Consider the following 21,552-nt stretch of genomic DNA (forward strand, 5'->3'; position numbering starts at 1 on the left):
CCACTGGTGCCACTACGTGCACTTTTCTCCACAGCAACTGAACAACAACATGGGCAACTGCTCTGCATTTGCTGGCAAATTTCCAATTCACAAAATATGGCAGTTCTAATGAGACATACATTGTGAAATACGCCGCCCTTGAACTGTGTCAGAAGTTACTGTTCTGCTCCTTGAACGTAAAAATGATCTGTGTCTACTAGGTTTGTAGTAACTATAGCGCGTTTGTTTTCAGACTGTGACCAGACTGAGTGTTCGTCTATTTCTTAATGGTAACTGCTAATAGATCCCAAGACTGACAGCAGCCGAGTGCCCACAAGGATAAGGGGTAATTAGTTAAACAAAGCTTGCTTTGCAACATGACATGCTTTTTGTAGCATTTTTGCCCATATGTCATATTGGTCTCAATAATTAGTCTATAAAAGATTGGGATCACTTTCGCTACTGGCGTGAAGTTACTTACGGCCATGATTGTTGCAGGTGGGTTCTGTGTGTTGCACTGAAATTGGGATACGAGATTTGATGTTTGTATGTTATTCTAACATGCGTGCGTGTGTGTGTGTGTGTGTGTTTGTGTGTCCATGTGTTTGCGATTGTGTTAAATTTTTTACTTGCTTGTAATATATATCTCCTGGCTCTCATGACATAGGCTGGATGGTCCACACGTAGGTCAAAGAACAAAATCAGACAGTCTTCATGCATAGTACTTTGTCGTATACCCTTCGCATTAGAGGTCGTAAATTGTAATGAATACATTTAATTTTAGCGGCTTTTGTTTCATGTGCTATTTTCGTGTGTGGCCGAGGTATGGATTGCAGTTATCAGTGCTTTTTGTCCATTTCCGATATCTGTAAAGCCAGGATAAATGATCGGATGATACTGTTGTGCATTTGTTAAAACTATTGTGTCGTATCTGTAGGGCATATTGAAAAATACAAGACAACGCTAAAGTTACCAGGTATCAACTGATCCACAATGGATCGCACGCGAAAAACCTCCAGCTCAAGGAAGGCGCCAGAATCGAGCAAAAGTCGGAAGCCATCGACAACGAGCAAGGCCGATTCACCGAGAAAGGTATCAACAAGCAATGCCGATCCAACAAGAAAGCTATCAACAACAAAGGCAGATTCACAGAGAAAGCTATCAACAACGAGCAAGACAGATTCACCGAGAAAAATATCAACAACAAGCAAGGCGGATTCACCAAGAAAGGCATCAATGACAAGCAAGGAAGATTCACCGAGAAAGCTATCAACAACGAGCAAGGCCCCAACGAGAAAACCATCCAGAAAGGAGAGCGCGTATCATGAAGAAGATGTGGAGGAAGAAGCTGGATGGACAGAGTCGTATCTAAGGTCTCGAATGAAGGACACCGATTCCTCCAAGGAACTGGATCTCTCGAACAAGAGGCTCGAAGAAATACCTCCGGACGTCTTCAGTATCAAAGAAGTTGAAATCCTGGATGTGTCAGACAACCCCTTGGAGTCGATACCCGTTAACATCGCAAGTCTTTCTAATCTGAAGGAGATGAGAGCGGCAGGATGTGATCTAAAAGAAGTCAGCGGAAATATTTCGAGATGCACGTATCTGAGGAACATAGACTTTTCCCGAAATCCACACATTGCTGCACTTCCGGCAACAATGAAACAACTTGGGTACTTAAAGTATCTAGCTCTTTCCGGCTGTGAGCTGAAATCGCTTCCAAAGAACCTCACTCTTTTGGCCACAATTGAAACCCTTGATGCGTCAAAGAATGTGCTGACGACCCTCCCCTCTGAGGTTTCAGGGCTGAAAAGAATGAAGGTCCTCACGCTTAACGACAACGCCTTTGAAAGCATCCCGCAAGCCATCAAGTCACTTGGACGTCTCGACCGCTTAGAGATGAAGCGAAATAAGTTGAACAATCATCAGGGCGACCTGGTGTTGAACGTCCCTTCAAAGTTGAAGATCTTGGACTTGGAGGACAACTGTTCCTTAAGTTTGGTACCGGAAGGACTTCAAAACCTTGAAGCCATAGAGGGCCTTAACTTCAGTTACTGCGGTATCGAGACGCTTCCGGGTTCGATCGGACAGATACCCACATTGAAAGAAATCCACCTCGCCGGTAACAAACTGCGCACGCTTCCCGACAGCTTCGGGCGCCTTCTCAATCTGGAGACCCTGGATTTAGAGGGCAATCGCCGCCTGTCAAGTTTGCCTCTCACGCTCCACCACCTGCGGAAGCTGAAAGACAAAGAGACAGGGACGAACACAGGACTAGTCCTGGACAACGTACCGACTATGGAGATTCCAGAGCCGAAGATTGTCAAGGAAGGCGTGGTCTCCGTACTCGGTGAGCTATTGACAGAAGACGGCCTGAACAGCGTCACAGTCAACATCGCCGCAGAAATTGTCGACGACACAATCATTGACAATCTGTCAGATGACATCGTCACTATCGTTGAAGAGGGCCTAAGTGATGACCTCATGTTGAACATGACAGACGTTGCGATTGGTGAAGAGCAATGCGTGGAAGACATCTTCCCAGGCATATTTGAAGACGTCATCCAAGCTCTTCTGAAGGAAGTCACCAAGGAAACAGTAAAGGAAGAAGAAGATATGATGCTCGTCGTTGACGAGATTTTGGAAGAAATGAGCGAACTGATGACAAAAGAAGAGGCTACAGGTGCTATCATCGATGCCGCGGCAAGGGTAGTGATGGAGAATCTCCTGCTGGAGATCACCAAGGCAACGGCAAAGTCAGTGGCATTAGAAGTGGACGAAGAGTGGCGCCTGGGCCAAACTGTGCCAGCGGAATACGACAAACCGTTTAGGTTGGTGTCTAAATTTGTCACCTTCAGTTCAGAAATCTGCCATAACAAGAAATCAAGTTAAGTTCTCCCAATAATTTAGTGCACTTGAGAGTAAAATGAACTGCTTGAAGAGCTAAATAATCTGTTTGTCATCTGCAGCTATGACATCTCAGCGGTCTCAGCCACCGTGCAGTCTTTGGACCTTCCAGCCGGCTGCAACTTGAGCATCCCTCCAAGAGCTACTGCCGAAAATACGTCCGTCATCTCAGCAGTGCTGAACCCCCACGGGTACGAAGGGACCCTTAAGCTAGAGGATCACGAGCTCCTAGTCAGCGACATCATTGAGATGAGACCGGCGGGGATGACTTTCTCCAGGCCCGTAAAGCTGAAGATTCCACACTCCTTACCCAAGTTCGACAAGGAGAGGGAGTACGTTGTGATGACCTCAGAGGATGAAGGGATGACGTGGGAGACTCTGAGAACGCTAAGCCACCAAGAGAAAGTAAGTGTCTAACTACAATTTTTTGTGGAGGTGGTATCTCACAGATACGCACGATTGTTTAAAAAATTGATCGAGACATTGAGAACCCTGGTTCAATAAGACAGTTGAATATTCTTGGCATTTTCTTTGAATTCAGGGCCAGACCTACGTGACAGTGGAGGTAACACACTTCTCTTCGTTCGCCGTCGTGGCGCGGCCGTACGAACACTGCCACAGAGTGAGGAAGGGGGAAGCATCAGAACTGAAGTCATCGAAACAGACAGAGATTAAGGTGCTCCTTCCACGGGACTCTGTCCCCACTGAGGAAGAGATATCCTTCAAGGTAAGAGGCCCTAGCTGATTGTATTGTCCCCGTGGCTAGTTAAATATGTATGGTAATCTGTAAAGTTAGAAAAGACGTAATTCCAATCTCCGCGGCCATTTTGAAAAGTGGTCCCGCGAGAGTATACAGCGCTACGCGAACGTACGTGATCTTTCACGAAAACGAGGCTCATTGTGATTTGGCCTGACACGTCTGTAGCTTCCATAATGGCGTAACTTTTAGTCACTGACAACCAAGAGAAAACTTCAAAGGTAACAAAAAATGAAGATTATCTATGATGGAAAACCAAGATAAGCTTGATAACTTATTTTAACATGTTTAACATCATTCATTTTCATCAACGACAAAGGTAATTCCGGTTGATAAGGAAGCCCTCACCTGTGCTGGAATGGAAGACAGTGACAGAATGAGCCACATCGTCAAGTTCTTCAAAGGCAGCAACCTGCTTCTCAACAGCCCGGCCACCATCGTTCTGCCTCTGTCACCTGGAGAGGAAGACAGCCACGTTCGTGTTCTGAGTTGCAATGAGAACGGGGACTGGGAAGATGTCACCGACAAAGTAGACGATGTCGTACTGAAGGAGTCAAAGGTGGCTTTCAAGACAGACCGGCTGAGTTCTGGGTGAGTGGTCACCATCAATATTTATTTATTTGTGTGTGTGTGTGTGTCTCCCTCTCTTTGCGTGCGTGTGTGTGCCTGTGTGTGTGTGTGTGTGTGTGTGTGTGTGTGTATATATGTGTATGTGTGTGTGTGTGTGTGACAGTGTGTGTACATGTATGAGCGCGTGAATGTGAGTGTGTCGACAACATTTGATTCGTATCTAAACGTAAGCATAATTGTTATTATTGACATACATACATTTTCCTACCTTCATCAGTTTCACAGTTCTTCGCTGCGACAAGATCATCGATCCTGACAAAATCGTCGCCTTGGTAGCCAAGAACACCCGGGCCAGGCGGGTCAGGACCGTCATCTTCAAGAAGTGGAAGGAGCCCCGGGAGGCGGGAGTCATGACCGCCCGGATGGAGTGTGTTCTGGAGGAGTCAGTTGAAGATCGCATCTGTCGCATGGTGACAAAGGAGGGATATGAGCGACAGGTAAGACAAGAAACATTCGTAACTAGAAAGGCCGACATTTGCTTTGGAGCAAATACAGCAGGGCTTCACCACATTTGACGACATGGCAGAGAAAGAAGGGGAAATACACGGGAAAACAATGCTTTATATTGATATAAATATAGTATGAAGTGACATATAACTACGAATACAACAGGTGGACAGCTATCCCCTACATTATTGATTGGTTAGGATTTTATCTTTCTTTATTTGCATAATGCAAACGATTGATTTTTAAGATAAAAAAGCATTTATGCCCCGCATTCCAATGCTTGAGAAGGAACTTTTGACATACCTACCCTAAAACACTTGAATGCAGTTCAGCTGTCAATGTGGTATGGGTTGCTGCAGCTGTTAAATGCAGTTAACCCGATTAAATGCCAACAGCCAATCAGCAAGAAGAATAGAGGAAAGCTGCATGAGCTGCATGCCTATTGGCTCTTGCTGTGCATGCCGTACTGATGAGTCATCCCCCAAGTATAAAATCATCTCTTGACTGAAATGTTACGACTTCATGTTGTTCTTTAACAATAGGAAGGGACGCCAACTCCCACCATGAGCATGATGGAAGATGAGACGTTCTGTGCCATATTCCAGGGCAGCATCCGTCCAGACGTGGAGCAGATCAACACCTACTACGGAGTCAACTTCAAGTTCTACTGCAACAGGGCACGCATTAGAGAGTTCGACGTGACGTTGGTGGACAAGGGAAAAGGCGCTACATCCACTGTAAAGTTTTTCCCCGGACGAAGGGAAAGATACCATCCATGCGCTCCAGGGGAAGAAGGCGCCACGCCTCTTGCGACCGCTGAAATAACTGCACCCACCGTAAGTACATTCACGCGTCCTATTAAAAAAAAACAGCTACCAGAGATAATGAAATCTATTGGAGCACGCCAAATACTACATTAGATAGATTTTCCAGGGGTACCAGAGTATACAGTGCAATACTACGGAATACAGTGCAAGTTTACGGAATACAGTGCAATCGTATTAGTATACAGTTAATTGCACCGTATAATAGTAAAATTGCACTGTATACTTTGGCACCCCTGTTTTCAGCACTGAGAAAAATAGTTCAGACACTCAGTTATTTACTTCATGTTAATATTTGCAGCGTTTGTGTCAGCAATACCTCTCTAATGCCAATGCTCCATGAAAGTTTGATAACAGTTCAGATGTATATGAACAGGCAGATGGCATTCACAAATGGTGGCTTCAAAAGACAAATACTAATTCATGGATCTTTTCTTAGGGAACCATCTGTGACTATTGGTTGGCTTGTCAGCGGTTCAAGAAAACCTTGGGACTCGAGGGTGAGTCGAATATTGCTGTTCAATTCCTTAAATTGTTAAGGAGTGATTAAAACAGATTATGCCTTGACAAAGCCTTTAGCACCAAAACAGTTTCTGCACCTTATCTTCTTCTTAGCTGGGCACAGAACTTTTTGTTACCTTCACAGAAGGAAAATATATTGTTTTTGCTCTGTTTCTTCTTCCTCCTCTTCTCCAAACAAATAAGATCAATGACCTGAACCAGACATCTGTCACCATGGTAACTAGTGTTGGGCTACATCATGCTGCAATTTTATAGCAGGAGGGATTTAGACTCCTGTCACCATATATTTGAATGCTTTGAGCAAGAATTAACAGAACAGACAATATGCAAAGGTAAACATTATGCTTTGCTTTCTAGTTTTTATACAGTTTAAAAACTGTTTCATATTGGGATATGCCTCTATCTCAGTGAAAGGCTGTTTGGATGCATCGTTTTGCTGCCTTGTTTCACTTCTTTAACAAATCTTAAAATTGTCTCTTTTTCCAGACACTTACTTCTCTCCCGACCACGACAAGTGTTTCTGTGAGACGTGTCACCGGGACCGGGGCGCGCCAGATTCCAAGATGTGTGGCAATCCTCCGACTTTGTACGCGGCGCCTGTTGGCTGGAGCAGGTTTGGTCTCAAGTAAGTAGAATGCTGAAATGTACACCTATGTTACAAATGTACTAGGTGAATGACAGAATTTGATATAACTTCAGATTGAATAGTCACTTCATCAGTACAACATATGTACAGTCAAATAAATACAAAAAATTAAGCATGGTATAACCAGATTATCTGACGATATGTCAAATTTACTATAATGATACCTACTTAACTATCATTTTAAAGACTTATCTCTTATAATCTCAAATGCTGTATGCAGGTAGTTCTTACACATGGTTACAGTTGTGTACTGATAAGAATTTTTAAAGTAATATTGAATCAACCGTCCTTGTATTGTCTGGTCAGTTTTTGAGAGCTCTAATAGAAACGTAACGCAAAACAGGGACACTAACATCTGTCTGTACTGATGTCTGTACGTACTTCTATACCAATACACTAGTTACTTTGAAATGATTGTAGATCAAGTAAATGAGCATACTTACAAGAGCTTATTGGCGCACTGTTTTCCACAGTGTCAATCCAGCCTTCAAAGACAAGAAGCTCAACGTGTTCAACCACTGGCACCGCGCGTACCACGGCACTCGCCCAAGTGCGGTGAAGAAAATCCTGCAGACCAGCTCACAACTACTCATGCCAGGTAAATAAACATCACGGTTATCTACTTCCCTTTTGATCGAGTTAAATAATTAGCCACAAGGTGATCTTTGAATGAGGATCAGCTGCCACAAACTACATATTGAAACTGGAAGACATACCAGCATCCCTCTTGAACAAAGATTATATATTGTTAATTAAATAGAATAGACGACGAATGCCACTTTGTTATAGAATGTAGATTGTATAGTAAAGAGAGAAATGAACTTGATAGGATTGTACAAAACTATTTCCCTACTTCATACACTTGAGCACCATAGAAAAGTTCATGTTCCTAATGCAAGTAGACAAACCTTCCATTGAAAGTTGAATTTATCTAATGATAGTTAGTTTTATTTTGTATATAACTGTTCATGATGTTTGTTTTTGACCTGTACTTAGCCCAGTGTGGCAAAAATGTGCACTAAAGGTTGTCATTCATTAACACACATCTTGGAATCTGGTGGTGTCCATTTGAATCCGGTATTGCAGTATTTAACGCATCATTTTCTTATTTTCTAGGAGACGTGACGTTTGGAGGTGAGAAGCTGGGAAAAGGGAAGGGAAGGGGCTTCGACAGCGTGCAGGTGTTTCTCTCACCGAGCATCAAATATTCTGGACTTAACATTTATACTGGAGAAGAAAATACCGGCGAACCAGCAAAGTAAGCACCATTAAAATGCCTTACATACAAAGGGACTTAACCTCCAACTTGAGAAATGAATAAAATAATTGACTAAAATAATCATTGAATAAAATAATGTTCAGCTGAATCTTGCTAAGGCTTTATTTTGACTCATCCAAACATTTGTAGTGTACGATACTGGTTATTTCTTAAATTATCAAATTATAATAATATTAATATATCAACCATTAACTTAAAAAATTATGATAATGTTTCAGGCAGAATTGTGTTTATCTGTTTTCTGGTTCCATTGGAGATTGCCAAAATAAGTACATTTTCTACTTGGGTCTTAATTTTGAACAAATCACATAAATTATGTTTGCACACAGGTTTAAAGACAACTTTGACGGTAAAGCGTACAGAGCCCGTGTCGCCTTCCAAGTGTGCACACGTCCCGGCAGCTACGGCGTTATGCACGAGACTGTCGGTTTATCCAGCAAGGGCGTAACCATCGACCCACTCTTCAGCAACGATAAATTGGAATGGAAAACTAAGGAGAGGGGAGTGCACGCTCTCTATGGGCTACTTGTAAAGTTAGAAGAGATTTAAAGATCCTCACAAAGATCCATCCTTCTTAATGACACACACATGTATGTGTGGCTAATTTTATATTGCTATAAAGACTTAAGGAGCAGAATACACGAGAAATCTAGAAAGCAGGAATGTTAAAATGCTGCCTGGTTTCTTACATGGCAGCTACTTTGATTTTGCCATTCTGTGAGCTATATTTTTGATTAGATGATCTTTGTTGGCAAAATTGAACACTGGGAGTATAGCCTTAGACAATTTTAAGGCATGGTGACAAGTGTTTAATCTATCAAACTGAATAAGAATTGTACTTCCTATCAATGTTGATTGGTGCCACTATTGAATAGACTCTCATATTGGCCCTTTTCCAAACAGTTTTATGGGAAAAGGATGATAGACTCTCATAATCACCTGGCACCACTTACAAACTCTAATTGCTTCATGTACAGCAGGTGAATAATCTAAAAAATGTTAAAAAGTGTTTTAAACAAGACGACCTTTCCTGGCTGGATTCATTTTACAGTGTGTTGTCTTAATTTTTTTGCTTTAGTCTTATACAGTGACTATGTTAGTTAGTCACCTAGACAGAACCAGTTATGTTTGCCTTAACACTTCAACACAAACTTCCTCCTCATTGAATCACAGAAATCTATAGAAATGTCAATCACTCGTTACATGCATCTGTCCCCAAACGCTTAAGAGACGTTTGCCATTTAAAAGTACTTAGGTCACCTAATAGTATCTAAACAATCACGTGGTTTAGTGGCCGTGACTGCTTGTTCATATATAATATAATTCTTACAAATGTATATACATTACATTGTACATTCATGTTGTTCTGAATGGGCACCATAGAATCAATAGCTCACTTCCTCTCGATGAAGCAAATGTCCATATTCTCAGATGGCATCAAGAGTCCTTTCGTCACGGCAGGAATGACTCGAGGATTCCTTTGTTTCAAGGTGAACTGCTGAACAATCTGGTCAAAGAAATGATGAATAAAAAGTATGATTAATTGTATCTAGGAATCTGACTTCGTGGTCCTTATACATACATGTACATGTATATACTACCTTGAACCTCTATGGCAATAATGCATTGGCAATAGCATCAGGGTAATGAAGCTAAAAATGCTGGTACCCAGGCTACAAGAAAAGACACATTGTACATGATCTTCCAACTTGACTAAACTTCTGGTATTGACATGAAGCTTTGATGATATCAATCTTATTACCAAAAGCTTCTGTCATGTAAAGAAGAGATTTGAACAATGATATGGAGCTGGATTAAAATATTTTCAACTAAAAGTTCTAATCACCTTTGCAAGGAGTACCTGCAACTCTGTTTCCGCCACTCGACGTCCTACATGGGATTTGAAAAAAAAATGACATTTAAATTTCTGGAAAAAGTGACATCACACAAATGACCGGTTTAGTCAGACTTTGCAATTTAAAAGTCAGACATTGCAATCAGTATGGGTGAACTCATATGGTATATTATGAAGTCGATCAAGTATTTCCCAATTTCTACCATTTTCCAGCAACGTTTACCAGTCTGGTAAAGACTTGATACTAGACCATATCCATGTATATTAAGTGAGTCGTAATGTTTGCCCAACTTGCCAACACAACTGCGAGTTCCAAACCCAAACGGCAGGAAGGCATAGGGATGGGTGTCAGCACGGTCTTCTGAACCTCGGAGCCAGCGCTCGGGTCGGTACTCCTCCGGGTCTTTGAAGAGTCGAGGATCTCGTGCCATGTCATACAGACTCATCAACACAGTGGTCTATTGGAATGGCGAGGACAAACAATCAGAACTTTACATTGGTGTTTTCTGTGTGTGTGCACGTGTGAGTTTGCTGTAGTGTGCCGTTTTTCGAAAATTTGAATGCCAGATTTGGACATTGGAATCTATGTTGTTACAATTTTTTTGTTTAGTGATACAAAATTTTCTCATATTTTGCATTTAAATGTCGGGCTGGTACCTCAGGTGATATGGAATACATTTGTACATAGTGTATTCTGTATTCTTCTATATTTACCTAATGAATCCCTCTCTCTAGGAGCAGTAAAAAGGGGTTATGCCCCAATGTTTTTAATTTCAGCAGTCACCCTTTTTTTCGACAAATCATGTTCCAACAACCCTAATCCAGGTTGAGACAGGGATATTTGGATATACATTGTACATGTAGTATTGTTCCAATTAAAATGAAACTCTACCTTAGTCCTACCTTTGCGGGAATCTCATATCCCATCAGAACAGTGTCCTCCTGAACCACACGAGTTATGACAAAGCCAACAGGATTCAACCTGTAAAAAATAGTGGGAATCTTAGAAAAACTTTGAAACACAGAGAGTGTTGCAGAATGATGTATTTGCTCAAATACTATAGGCGTGTTAAACGAACTTCGAAAAAGCTTAAGCAAAAAAAGCATGACTGTATTTCAAGGAGAAACCTACCGGTATTCCATCCCTGTAATTGATAGCAAGGTTATACTGTCAAATTTTGAGAAACTGCCTGTCTAAATTTAGCATAAAGCATTGTCTTAACTCAGGCACCATGTATCATCTCCTGATGGCCGCAGATGATTGATTGTTGTAACCCCTCATGAAGACTGTGTTTTGCATTTTCAGAAACATTTCATTTCCAGCAGCACGTCGGCAGAACGTCCTGCGCCTACGCAGAACCCTGGATTTTCATGGTTTTCGTTGGACTTTGGGTCAACATTGCATCAGAATATATGTTTGCCTGTTGCAGACGATATCTTTTCTGACATAACATTTGGAAACTACTGTTGAAATGCTAACCTTATATGTGCAAATACGACCTCATATGAGACGTTCTGCCAATTAAAGTGCCACATGTATGTACAATACATTAGGGTTTTGCGCAGGTGCAGTACGTTCTGCTGACTTGCTATCAACAGCCTCGTGTACATGTTCAGAGTCTTCAGACAGATACATGATTTCTTGTACAGCTGCAAAATTTTGCATTTCACCTCAGTGTCTCCTTGATGACAGCCTTGAAGAGGTGCAGGTTCTTCAGGTGACCCCAGGTGATGACCTTGTCCTGACCTATGACCTCTGTGACCTCCTGATGCAGCTTGTCCTGTAGGTCAGGTCGGCTGCACAGCTGATACAGGGTCCACAGGAGAGTGGTTGAAGTCTGCCATACATGCAGGTGAACAGATAATTCAATACTTAACACAGTACAAAGTTGGGTGTAGGGCTGCATACAACTGGTGCTGGTAAAAAAACAAGTGCTTTTACAAAAGCTGTCGTTTGCCGCCATTGTACTTTTGCACAAGAAAATCACATGCCACCTCTGCTAGTTTCACTGAAAATGTTGTTACCTTTTTTTTCCTGATAGTATAGCTTCACACATTGTGGGCAAAGGCAATTAATGGCTTATATGTAAGAAATGTGACACAAGTATACACAGATTCTAAATGTATGTGTTCAGATTGTTTATTGAATATTTGGTTTCAGGGCAAGATACAGTTTCTGGTTTTAATAATTCACTCGTGAGACAGGGACTCATCCAGTATACAATCTGCAAGTTCTGCACAATGGCACATTAGTATTGAGTGCACGGTGGCACAGGCTGGTATTGAGTGCACGGTGGCACAGGCTGGTATTGAGTGAATGGTGGCATAGGTTGATTGCTTTGTGGTATCCAAATGCCAAAGACACATCTGAAAGAGATGACAAATAATTTGTTTCAACATAAAATTTGCAACTGTGCACATAAATATTGAGTTCTCGTTGCTAAAAGAACACATCAAAGTCTTCAAAATTGCCCATATACTACTGAGAGAACTTCTAAATGTTGCCATATTGATGAACAATTCTTAGGTTTCTGAGTACACTCAAATTTCTTGATGAAATTGAGATAGGTTTGATACCAGGAAAGATTTACTTGTGAACCGAATAGCTTGAAAGCTCAAAGTTTTTTCAACAAAATACTGGCGACGAATGAAAAGCCTGTACCGCCCCCCCCCACTGACAGCGAAAATTTGTAAGAAAGAAAATAATAATTTATGCAACAATACAAAAAATTAAGGCGATACGGTAGAAACACTCCAGAGAACAAACTTTAAGATTGGCAAGCATCTGCCGGTAATTAATTTCAATTTTAAAGCAAGAAACTTAGCCTTGCATAATTTGATCATATCATACCGAAAAGAGATTGTTAGACGCATTTGTAAATCCAAAGAGGAGGGGGGCAGTCAGTTTGACTACTAAATATTGTTAAACAGCGCGTCAAAGCACAATTAGATTTGATCACCCTTGCCCATGGTACTTTTAGCTATACTATTTTCCTGTAACTCTATGCCTAATACTCATAACATTGCTGATATTTTTTTTAATTTATATGGCGTAAATACTGAGGCACGGTACGTACCTGAGAGCTGGAATGCTCGTTGTAGGAGCCTGCATGCCCTTTTTCCTGAGGCGTAATCGGACCATTTTAGTCTTCGTAATCCGTTGGCAGTCGCCCTCCAAATCAATGAAATTCGTAATATTATATTAGCCTTAATGCATAAAGTTTTAATAGCTCTGAGAATTTTACTTAATTCGTAATCGGTGGCGAAAATTTTGCGTAATCCGTAATCACTATCACCCCCATACATGCCCTCTAGTACATCCGGGGGCTTCCAAGAGCAACATGAACAGCGACATCTAGCGATGTAGTGAAATAGTACATCTTCCGGTTAGTAAATATGGCGGTGGGCCGGATATCCTCTCTCTTCACAGCCAAGGGCGTATATTTCGGCAAAAGGGTACTTTAAAAGTTTCTTTAGTGTGGAAACTTAGCAACAATGTAGTGGACCACAATTAAAACATCGTTGTTGGAATATTTGTCCACTAATTACAGACGTTGCGCGAGCACCAATGTTTTACTTGTCATCTACATTAACATAATTTATGCGATTCATTCATCAAGGCCATTATGTCAATTTTTATCATCTTCTGAGAATCACTTTGGGCATACAGTAGTACAGATTAATTATTTTTTAGACAATTCAAGTCTAATTTTTGATAACTTTGTCATATAAGAATTGTGTTTATGTGATCTGGTAGGTCCATCCCACAATAAAAAGTGCAAACATAATAGATAAACATTGAATGCAACACCCAAACGAAAATGTTCACACAACGAAGGGTTGATGGAAGCATTGTTTTCGTATGTTTACGTTTGCCGCGGCAAACGTAAAAATCACAATGTACCGGTACTGTACAAAGTTATTTGTGACCTACTCAATCATCCACTCATTCACTCATGTAGAAAATGGTCAGACGCTTTAGGTAAGCATCTAAGATACTGTATAATGGTACAATAGCTTGAGCAACAGATCTAAATGTGAATTTCAAATTCTACATGACACGTATTTACCATACAATCATGAAGGTTCATATGTGTTGATAGTTACATGTTTAAAGTCAAAACTTTTGATCCAACATAAAGGAGTTCTCTCACCTAGAGCTTTCAACCAGTCAGTTTACTGAGGAAGACCAGAGTGACTGGTCGAAAGCTCTAGGTGAGAGAACTTCTTCATGTTGGATCTTAGACATGTATTTACAGTGTCAATGGCTGCTCCCATCAGTTCGATAGTGTTGGCGTAGATTTCTTCCTTTGTGAGTTTGTCGCTGCTGTTGATGATTGACAGGAAGTCAAGGTGTCCATCATCATCTGGTTCACCCCGGGCCAGACGCTCTTCAGCTCTCTGAAGCTGGCGGTCCATCACTTTTTCTCCTAACAACAGAGAAGGGAAAATTACAAACACTTTACACAATGTGCCATCAACAGGTACGTCAATGAAGGTTAGACATCCAGGCAATGAGATACATCACAAGGAAATTGTTACTCAATCAAATTATGAGTTTGGGCCCCCTAGCGGCTTGCTCTGGAACTGCAGGGGCATTTGTTGAAAAATATTGAAATGAGGATAACTAAAGAACCAGTTGACGGATCGTTAGGAGTTTTAGTATGAAGGTAGCTTAAGTGGCGCTTGAGGCTTGACATAATCAGATGCTGATTATGCCAATCAGGAGATAATTTACAGACTCAATGAATTCATTAGGCAGATAATGATTATGTTAATGAAGATTTAATTTGCATAAATAATAAGAAAATGTTATCAATATTGGTAACTGCCTGGAATTTCATACTAGGGGCATTTAAAAGTTAAATGAAAGTGAATATCATCAAACATAACCTATTCAAATAAGGACCTCATTTGCATAATTTATTTGGGGGAATAATGTATAATTCGTCATTTGGCAAAGGTATGAGATCGTGGAACTCTAGTTGCTGGTTTTTTTTGGCAATTGACAATTGCAAAAGAGCTGATCACTCACCTATCTGAAAGACAGTGTCCCAAGCCTGCTTGTTCTTTCGCCAACCCTTAGTGTTTAGAAGCATGTTGAATCGTGCATCTGGAAACATTGCATCTTGGATGGAGTCGAAAACATCGTGTATAGCATTGATGAAGTCCTCTGTCTCCCGGGGGATGTTATCCTGTAAGAGCCCCATTCGCTCGTTGAACAAGACTGCTGAGATAGCTGAAATCATGATTAGAACAGACAAAGGATGAACAGGATGAAACGCATTACAACTACATTCTTTGGAGGGAAAATAAGTAGATCTGAACATTATCATAAATTCTGTGTTGGTAGAAAATGCCTCCATCTTGGTGTTTTTATGTGATATATGTGATATACATGTACCAGAATTTGATGATGCAATACTCTTTATCTCCCAAACTTCTAGAACATACCTGAGCTGCTGCCATTTCATAGTTCAGTCTACAGAACCAATCTCTGTTTCTGTAGCCCTTGGACCACACAATTGTGCAATCAATACAGCAGGGGGGTGGGGGGTGGTCTACTTTCACAAAATGCTAATGGCTTAGCAGAGAAAGTAGTACATGTATATACCATGACTTGGCCAGAGATCAAATTCACAACCTACCAAATGCAAGGCGAACACTCTTAACACACGGCACTGGTACATACTACCAAATGACATGACTAATACATCTATTTACCTTTCACATTGGCAAATACAATATCCCACAAACCAGGCACCAAAAGAACATAAACATGACCTTACACTCCAGGGCCCATTTGAAGAGCTCATTTTCAAGGTCGAGCACTTCCGTGCCGTCTGGTCCAGCCCGGATGGATTGGATACGCTGAAGAGTGTCCGACGCCACGTCATCGATCTTCTGCACGTACGTCGCTACGTTCTGGGGGCGGAGCATCGGGCGGCTGACCACCGTACGGTTCTTGTGCCATTTCTCGCCATTGCTGGGGGGGGGGAGGAATTGTAACATTCAATCAAGCAAGGTAGTCAGAAGCAACACACACCAAAAATTCCCTGGGAGTGAAGTAATGACGTGGTAGTCAGGATTATGTCTAGTGTATTCATTTTATAATCTTCTTACTGTGTCGCTGTTGAGAGCTGGCCTTCGAATTCCATATGTGAGAGTTTTCTTATTAAATAATCAAAAAGAGCATCACCTTTTTCACCATTTCGACTCAAAACTTATTAAGAAGAATAAGGGTTGTTTATAGTCAAAACTTTTGGTCCAACACAAAAACCTCTCTCACCTAGAGCTTTCGACCGGTCACTCTGGTCTTCCTCAGTAGACTGACCCAGTGAAGCTTCTCACGAGGCTTCTTTGACCCAGTGTTGACGTCACACTTCAAAGAAGCCACTTGACAAGATTCACTGGGTCAGTCTACTGAGAAAGACTGGTCGAAAGCTCTAGCCGAGAGAACTTTTTGTGTTGGACCAAAAGTTTTAACTTTAAACATGTAACTACCAATGCAGATGAACTTTCATGATAGTATAACTTATAAGAGTAAGGGTTAACTTGAGACTGAAATGTCTAACTGACTGAAATGACTAACCTGAGTAAGACTGTTGTCTCTTTGCCGGAGACTTCCCTGTGCAGCCTCCATGGTGCAATGTCCTGTCGTTCCGGGTATTTTCCCTCTACCTTGAAGACCTCTCGGGCGGCACCTGCATCGCAGATAGACACCGAATCCATGCTTCCAAATTTATTCCTGTGGACACACGGACAGATTTACTGGCAACCTATTCTGCCGGTTACCCAAAGACTGTCACATTGAAAAAAAATGGCAAAAAGAGTCAGCTACTAATGCATTAATTCCCAAGGTATATGCACACTTAGATGTCTTACTGATGTTCCAAGCTATTCTAAAGAGGGCTAAATTGATATACCGGTAGACTGTTCTTTAAAAGAATTGATGTTTAATAGCACAAGTTACCTTCCAAACGATTGGCTGTAACAGTTGACTCAAACACAACTTTTGCTGGCCTTTTCTAAGTTAATCTATTCCTTGCTGAAGTAGCATAAAAAGCCTTTTGGCACCAAATTTAAATCTGTTTTACTATTAGTTACAACTTACACAGGTCATATTTTAGGCAGCAAGGAGATTGAATGAATGTTAACTGCACCAGCTGCTAGTAATCTGATATTAAGATGATGATGATGTGGCATGAAGCAAATATCAAAGCTCATAATCATATATGCATGTTAGAAAATAAATCAATCTAAGAATTCCTGTGGTCAAAATGAAGAATTGTGTAATCAGGTGGTAAAATTATTCTACTTACCTGAAAATAGGGCCATATGTCTTGAACAAGTAGCCCATCATTAGGTGGCTATTTAGTCGGGGTTTTTTCGACGTACCACCGGTACACATGGCAACCAGGTACTTCAGGATGGAGGGCAGTCCTTTCATTGGTTCTGGCAGAGCTGAGAACGGCTTCACCACCGGTGGGGCCACCTGCTTCTGGTGAGATGGTGCTTGGGATGCAGCTGAAAACATTTTGCAGGGTTGGACAAGTTTTCAAAAATCCACTTACCCTATTGGGCAAGTACATGGTCGTTACCACTTGCCCGAACCAACTTTTCACTTGCCCAAAATAAACGACATTTTTATATGCATTTTCACTACCAGCAAGAAAACTATTTTCATTTTAGAGTTATCAAAATAAGGTGGTTTGAGACTTAATATAATATCATTATGGCCAAATCATGAGTAGTTTTGCTCCAAACACCAATGCGGGTATACTTCGCATCCCAAAAATTTACTTTCCCAATCGGGCAAGTACAGGGGGATATTCACTTGCCCGAACAGTGCTTTTACTTGCCCCGGGCAAGTGGGCAATAGGACTTGTCCAACCCTGTTTTGTTTGTGATTTATCAATCAATTGACAATTGCTGGGTGCCAGCTTCTGTGACCTGTTTACCTGGGCTGCCTAGCAGGTCAGGCTACTCGGAATCTGAGATCCCCCCATTCATATCCTCGTGAATAATGAGACACCTACACTCAGGTACTATTATAACTAGAGTTCCCCGATCTCATACCTTCGCCAAATGACTGACAAATTATAGATTAGATTATTCCCCCCTGATTTAAGAAATAGGAACCTAATTTTCATGAATTATATCATTTTATCATAATCTCAACCAAAAGACAGTCTTATATAAACAAACAAGGCATTCTAGTATTCCTAATAAATTATGCAAATGAGGTCCTGATTTGAATAAATTATGTTTAATGATGTTCACCTCAACTTAAGTTTCAAATACCATAAGTATGAAATTACAGGCAGTTATCATTACATAATTATAAAATTTTCTCATTAATTATGCAAATTAAGTCATTATTAACATAATCAATATCTGCCTGTGTTTCTCTCGTTGTCAATTACCAATGTCACAAGCTTCAATTGTCTTATTATGGAATGCAGCTGATTTATAGAATTTCCCCATAAATTATGCAAATTACATCCATATTTGCATAATTGTCACATAATTATATTAAGCATCGCGTAAGCTACCTACATACCAAAAATCACGACGATCCGTCAACCGGTTATTGAGTTATCCTCTTTTGAATATTTTCAAGAATATATCCCTGCAGTTCCAGAGCAAGCCACTAGGGGGCCCAAACTCACGTCACTTCTTCCCCAGCACAGGAGCTACCTACCACCCAAATTTCATCACCATAACATGTCTAGATCATGAGATATCAAAACCGGAAGTTCAGCTGCAGTACCATAACAAGCCGCTAGGGGGTCCAAAATCTAATCGTTTTGAGGTCTCATCAAGACCTACCCACCTACCAAGTATCAAGACAATCCTTCAAGGCCTTCTCAAGTTATCGTGTTGACAGACAGACAGACAGACAGACAGACATTGTCAATAGATAGCTTTAAACAATGTCTAGAGCTAGAAGTTCAAGGGTTAGGTGTAACAAGTCGATCGGTGTAATATAGCCAGCTGCCGCCGTGCCGCGTGCCTGCAAAGCTGGTGTGTTACGCCGAAAGGCGGTTATACCGGCTATACAGATACAGATACAGATACAGATACACACACACACACATACACGAACGCCTCTGAAAACATAACCTTCTTGGCGAAGGTAATTAGTATAAAGCAGCTGCACCCTCTAGCAGAATGCATCAAAATTAGTTCCATTACACTGGGACCTGCTAAGGGTATACAGCAAGAAATCTACAAGAAAAGTAGAAATAAACTGATCTAGCTATTTGAACTTTTAATGAACCAAGGGTAATAAACAGATAACCAGTAACAGTAACAGGGAAACGGATCTCGCACTGTCAGTGTCTCATCATTCGTGAAGATATGAATGGGGGATCTGAGTAGAATGAGGTGCTAGCCAGACCAGGTAGACAGCTGGTTGGCCAAGCTAGACTGGTACCTAGCCGTGGACGACTCTGGTACACCTTTTTGCATGATAATGCCGGTGACAGAGTCGTGGAAAGCACCATAAGCCAAAACCAACCTTTGCCGTATCGGTCCGCAAAAAGGCCGGGCCCTGAGTTTACGACAAATTACGTCACATACTTGCAGCTTGAACGTTGGAGAGTTGAAAATAACTGTCGTAAATTCAGGGTCCGACCTGTTTTGCGGACCGATTCCTGAATTCAATATGGCGTCGATCGCCGATGATTTGTATGGAGTTACGTGCTCCGAGGCCGTGTTGTGGTTAAATGCTGCGTTTGTTTAGGGTCTTATCCCCCCGGCCCGGCAGGTGAGTGCGTTAGGAAGCCAGCGACACCAAAAACCGGGGCCGGCCCGTTGCATGAGGCCCGGCACGGCAAAGGTTGGTTTTGGCCTATGGTGCTTTCCACGACTCTGTCACCGGCATTATCATGCAAAAAGGTGTACCAGAGTCGTCCACGGCTAGACTGGTACCCAGCTTTTCCATAAACCCCTTATTTAAACAATAGAATGTCATTAAATCAACAACGCGTCTGTACTTTGAACTTGCTATCTGGAGTCCCTAAAACTTAACGTTATACATGTAATTTTAGACATACTGAGATACTACTGAGCTACTGACAACACAAGCTGGGCTATTGGACTTCATCATCGGGAACTGTCAGTCACCGTACCTTGCGAAGTGGCTCCCCGGTGAAAACGCAGCCATCTTCCGGCGGCAATCGTCGTCGACCACCGCCGGTTCAAAGCCCCGATCCTGATCATTATCATGTATAACCGCTGGAAATATGCGTTACCGCAACTGGTCCCTTCGCTTCTTGTTTACACTGAATTGCACAGTGTTTAATTCTGGATTATGACGACTACATCATGGCTGAAACCGTATGCTAAAAACTTCACAGGCGGTCTTGAGGACTTTGACATGCATTCTGACCTTTCACCTGTATCTTGGGGTCAGGGGTTATGTGTTTCGTCATCCCAGTCATGGTCATTAGTATAACACAGGTGTTAACAACAGGTAGGCGATCACGTGGAACATGACACCCGAAATACCCGACGTGATCTCCGTCATCCAGATGTGGAAGAGGGAATTAAGGGACAGGAGGCTAGGATTGGTAAATTTGTTCATTTGGGCGTCGAGTGTTGAGTATAGTTTAAATAAAAATGGTTTGTGACATTTTCATTTACTTTGATTTTGTTTATAGTCATTATTTTCTCAGCTCGGCGGATTTGTTAACGTCGAGATTACTGCACAAAAGAGATACGTTTCTCTTTTGGTCCAGTCTTCATTCTACTTCTGTTCGTTTTGCTACTGATAAACTTGCTCACTTGCTCACTATGCTCTTAATTAAAGTGAAAAAAATTAACACAAGGCCATGTGATTATCGTGTCGCGTGGCTCGATTCTAATCTCCTACTGTAGCAAAAATTGCGTTCAAACATATTCACTAGAGTAGAACACGCATGTACAGTGAAATGCCATCATAGGGGAAATGACATGTGTGTGTAGGTCTTCAACGTAAGTAGCCACATTATAGCAATTTTATTTACATTCCTGATATGCTCAGACTCAGAAAAACAACCTTACCGTGAACGATTGTTAATATAGCTAATAAATACTTGAGTGTTAATAACTCGAATTTCATAAGATTATTAAGTAGTCAATCTATACACTACAACTGTTTTGAATAACGGGAGTTGAAAGAATTGCTGAATTGAAAAATACATAGAAAACAAATCAGCTATTATTACAACATGTAGAGATATCAAGTATGTGGCTTTTGTCATCTTTGTATACTTGTGTTTGACTTTGATTAGTATTGCTTAAACCTGTTCTGAGACATGCAGCTATATATAAGAGTTTCCAGATGTTTTCCATAGAAAATATAAACATTGTTTTATGATACTCGTATGTACTTAATTGTCTGTCAAATATGAGACTACGTCCCTTTTTGAATACGTTGAAATTTAACGTTTTAGTTTCATTGTTCTACGTAGTGGTGTCTGTAAACCTGTTATGGAACATGCACCCATGTAAAAAACAAACTTTCAAAATATCTTTACGGACATCAGAAACTTTGGGTGGAGATGAGTTCAGTATCCGTCGTATGATTTTAGGATCAACGAATACCCATACTTGATAGGGATAAACTAGTATCCTGTTGGTCAACTTCATATGACAATATATGTTACTTTCGTCTCGGGTAGATATATCATTCGAGATATTGGCTATTACTTTAGCACA

The 21,552-nt window shown here is 41.2% G+C and overlaps 2 protein-coding genes and 1 long non-coding RNA gene across 3 annotated transcripts; 1 reads left to right on the plus strand and 2 right to left on the minus strand.

Moving 5' to 3' along the window:
• The first annotated feature begins 925 nt into the window (after positions 1-925).
• On the plus strand, positions 926-8,736 carry LOC109482776. Its single transcript, XM_019785615.1, has 11 exons — positions 926-2,810; positions 2,949-3,291; positions 3,428-3,613; positions 3,963-4,234; positions 4,491-4,710; positions 5,263-5,556; positions 5,984-6,044; positions 6,553-6,691; positions 7,186-7,310; positions 7,829-7,970; positions 8,321-8,736. Exons 1-11 carry the CDS (start codon positions 973-975, stop codon positions 8,538-8,540), a joined length of 3,840 nt encoding a protein of 1,279 aa, XP_019641174.1. The 5' UTR covers positions 926-972; the 3' UTR covers positions 8,541-8,736.
• A 92-nt stretch (positions 8,737-8,828) lies between these two features.
• On the minus strand, positions 8,829-20,229 carry LOC109482768 (cytochrome P450 27C1-like). Its single transcript, XM_019785606.1, has 11 exons — positions 19,983-20,229; positions 17,169-17,373; positions 16,439-16,594; positions 15,636-15,832; positions 14,882-15,085; positions 14,104-14,276; positions 11,518-11,684; positions 10,750-10,828; positions 10,142-10,304; positions 9,838-9,881; positions 8,829-9,498 (listed from the first exon to the last, which is right to left on the minus strand). The coding sequence occupies exons 1-11, from the start codon at positions 20,077-20,079 to the stop codon at positions 9,385-9,387; spliced, it is 1,599 nt and encodes a 532-aa protein (XP_019641165.1). The 5' UTR covers positions 20,080-20,229; the 3' UTR covers positions 8,829-9,384.
• LOC109482780 lies at positions 11,971-13,664 on the minus strand. Its single transcript, XR_002140978.1, has 2 exons — positions 12,924-13,664; positions 11,971-12,213 (listed from the first exon to the last, which is right to left on the minus strand). It is a non-coding gene; the product is annotated as an uncharacterized LOC109482780 (long non-coding RNA).
• Positions 20,230-21,552: the final 1,323 nt, after the last annotated feature.

The sequence above is a fragment of the Branchiostoma belcheri genome, unplaced genomic scaffold (assembly GCF_001625305.1).
Source record: "Branchiostoma belcheri isolate BF01 breed outbred unplaced genomic scaffold, Haploidv18h27 scaffold60, whole genome shotgun sequence".
Lineage (NCBI taxonomy): Eukaryota > Metazoa > Chordata > Leptocardii > Amphioxiformes > Branchiostomatidae > Branchiostoma > Branchiostoma belcheri.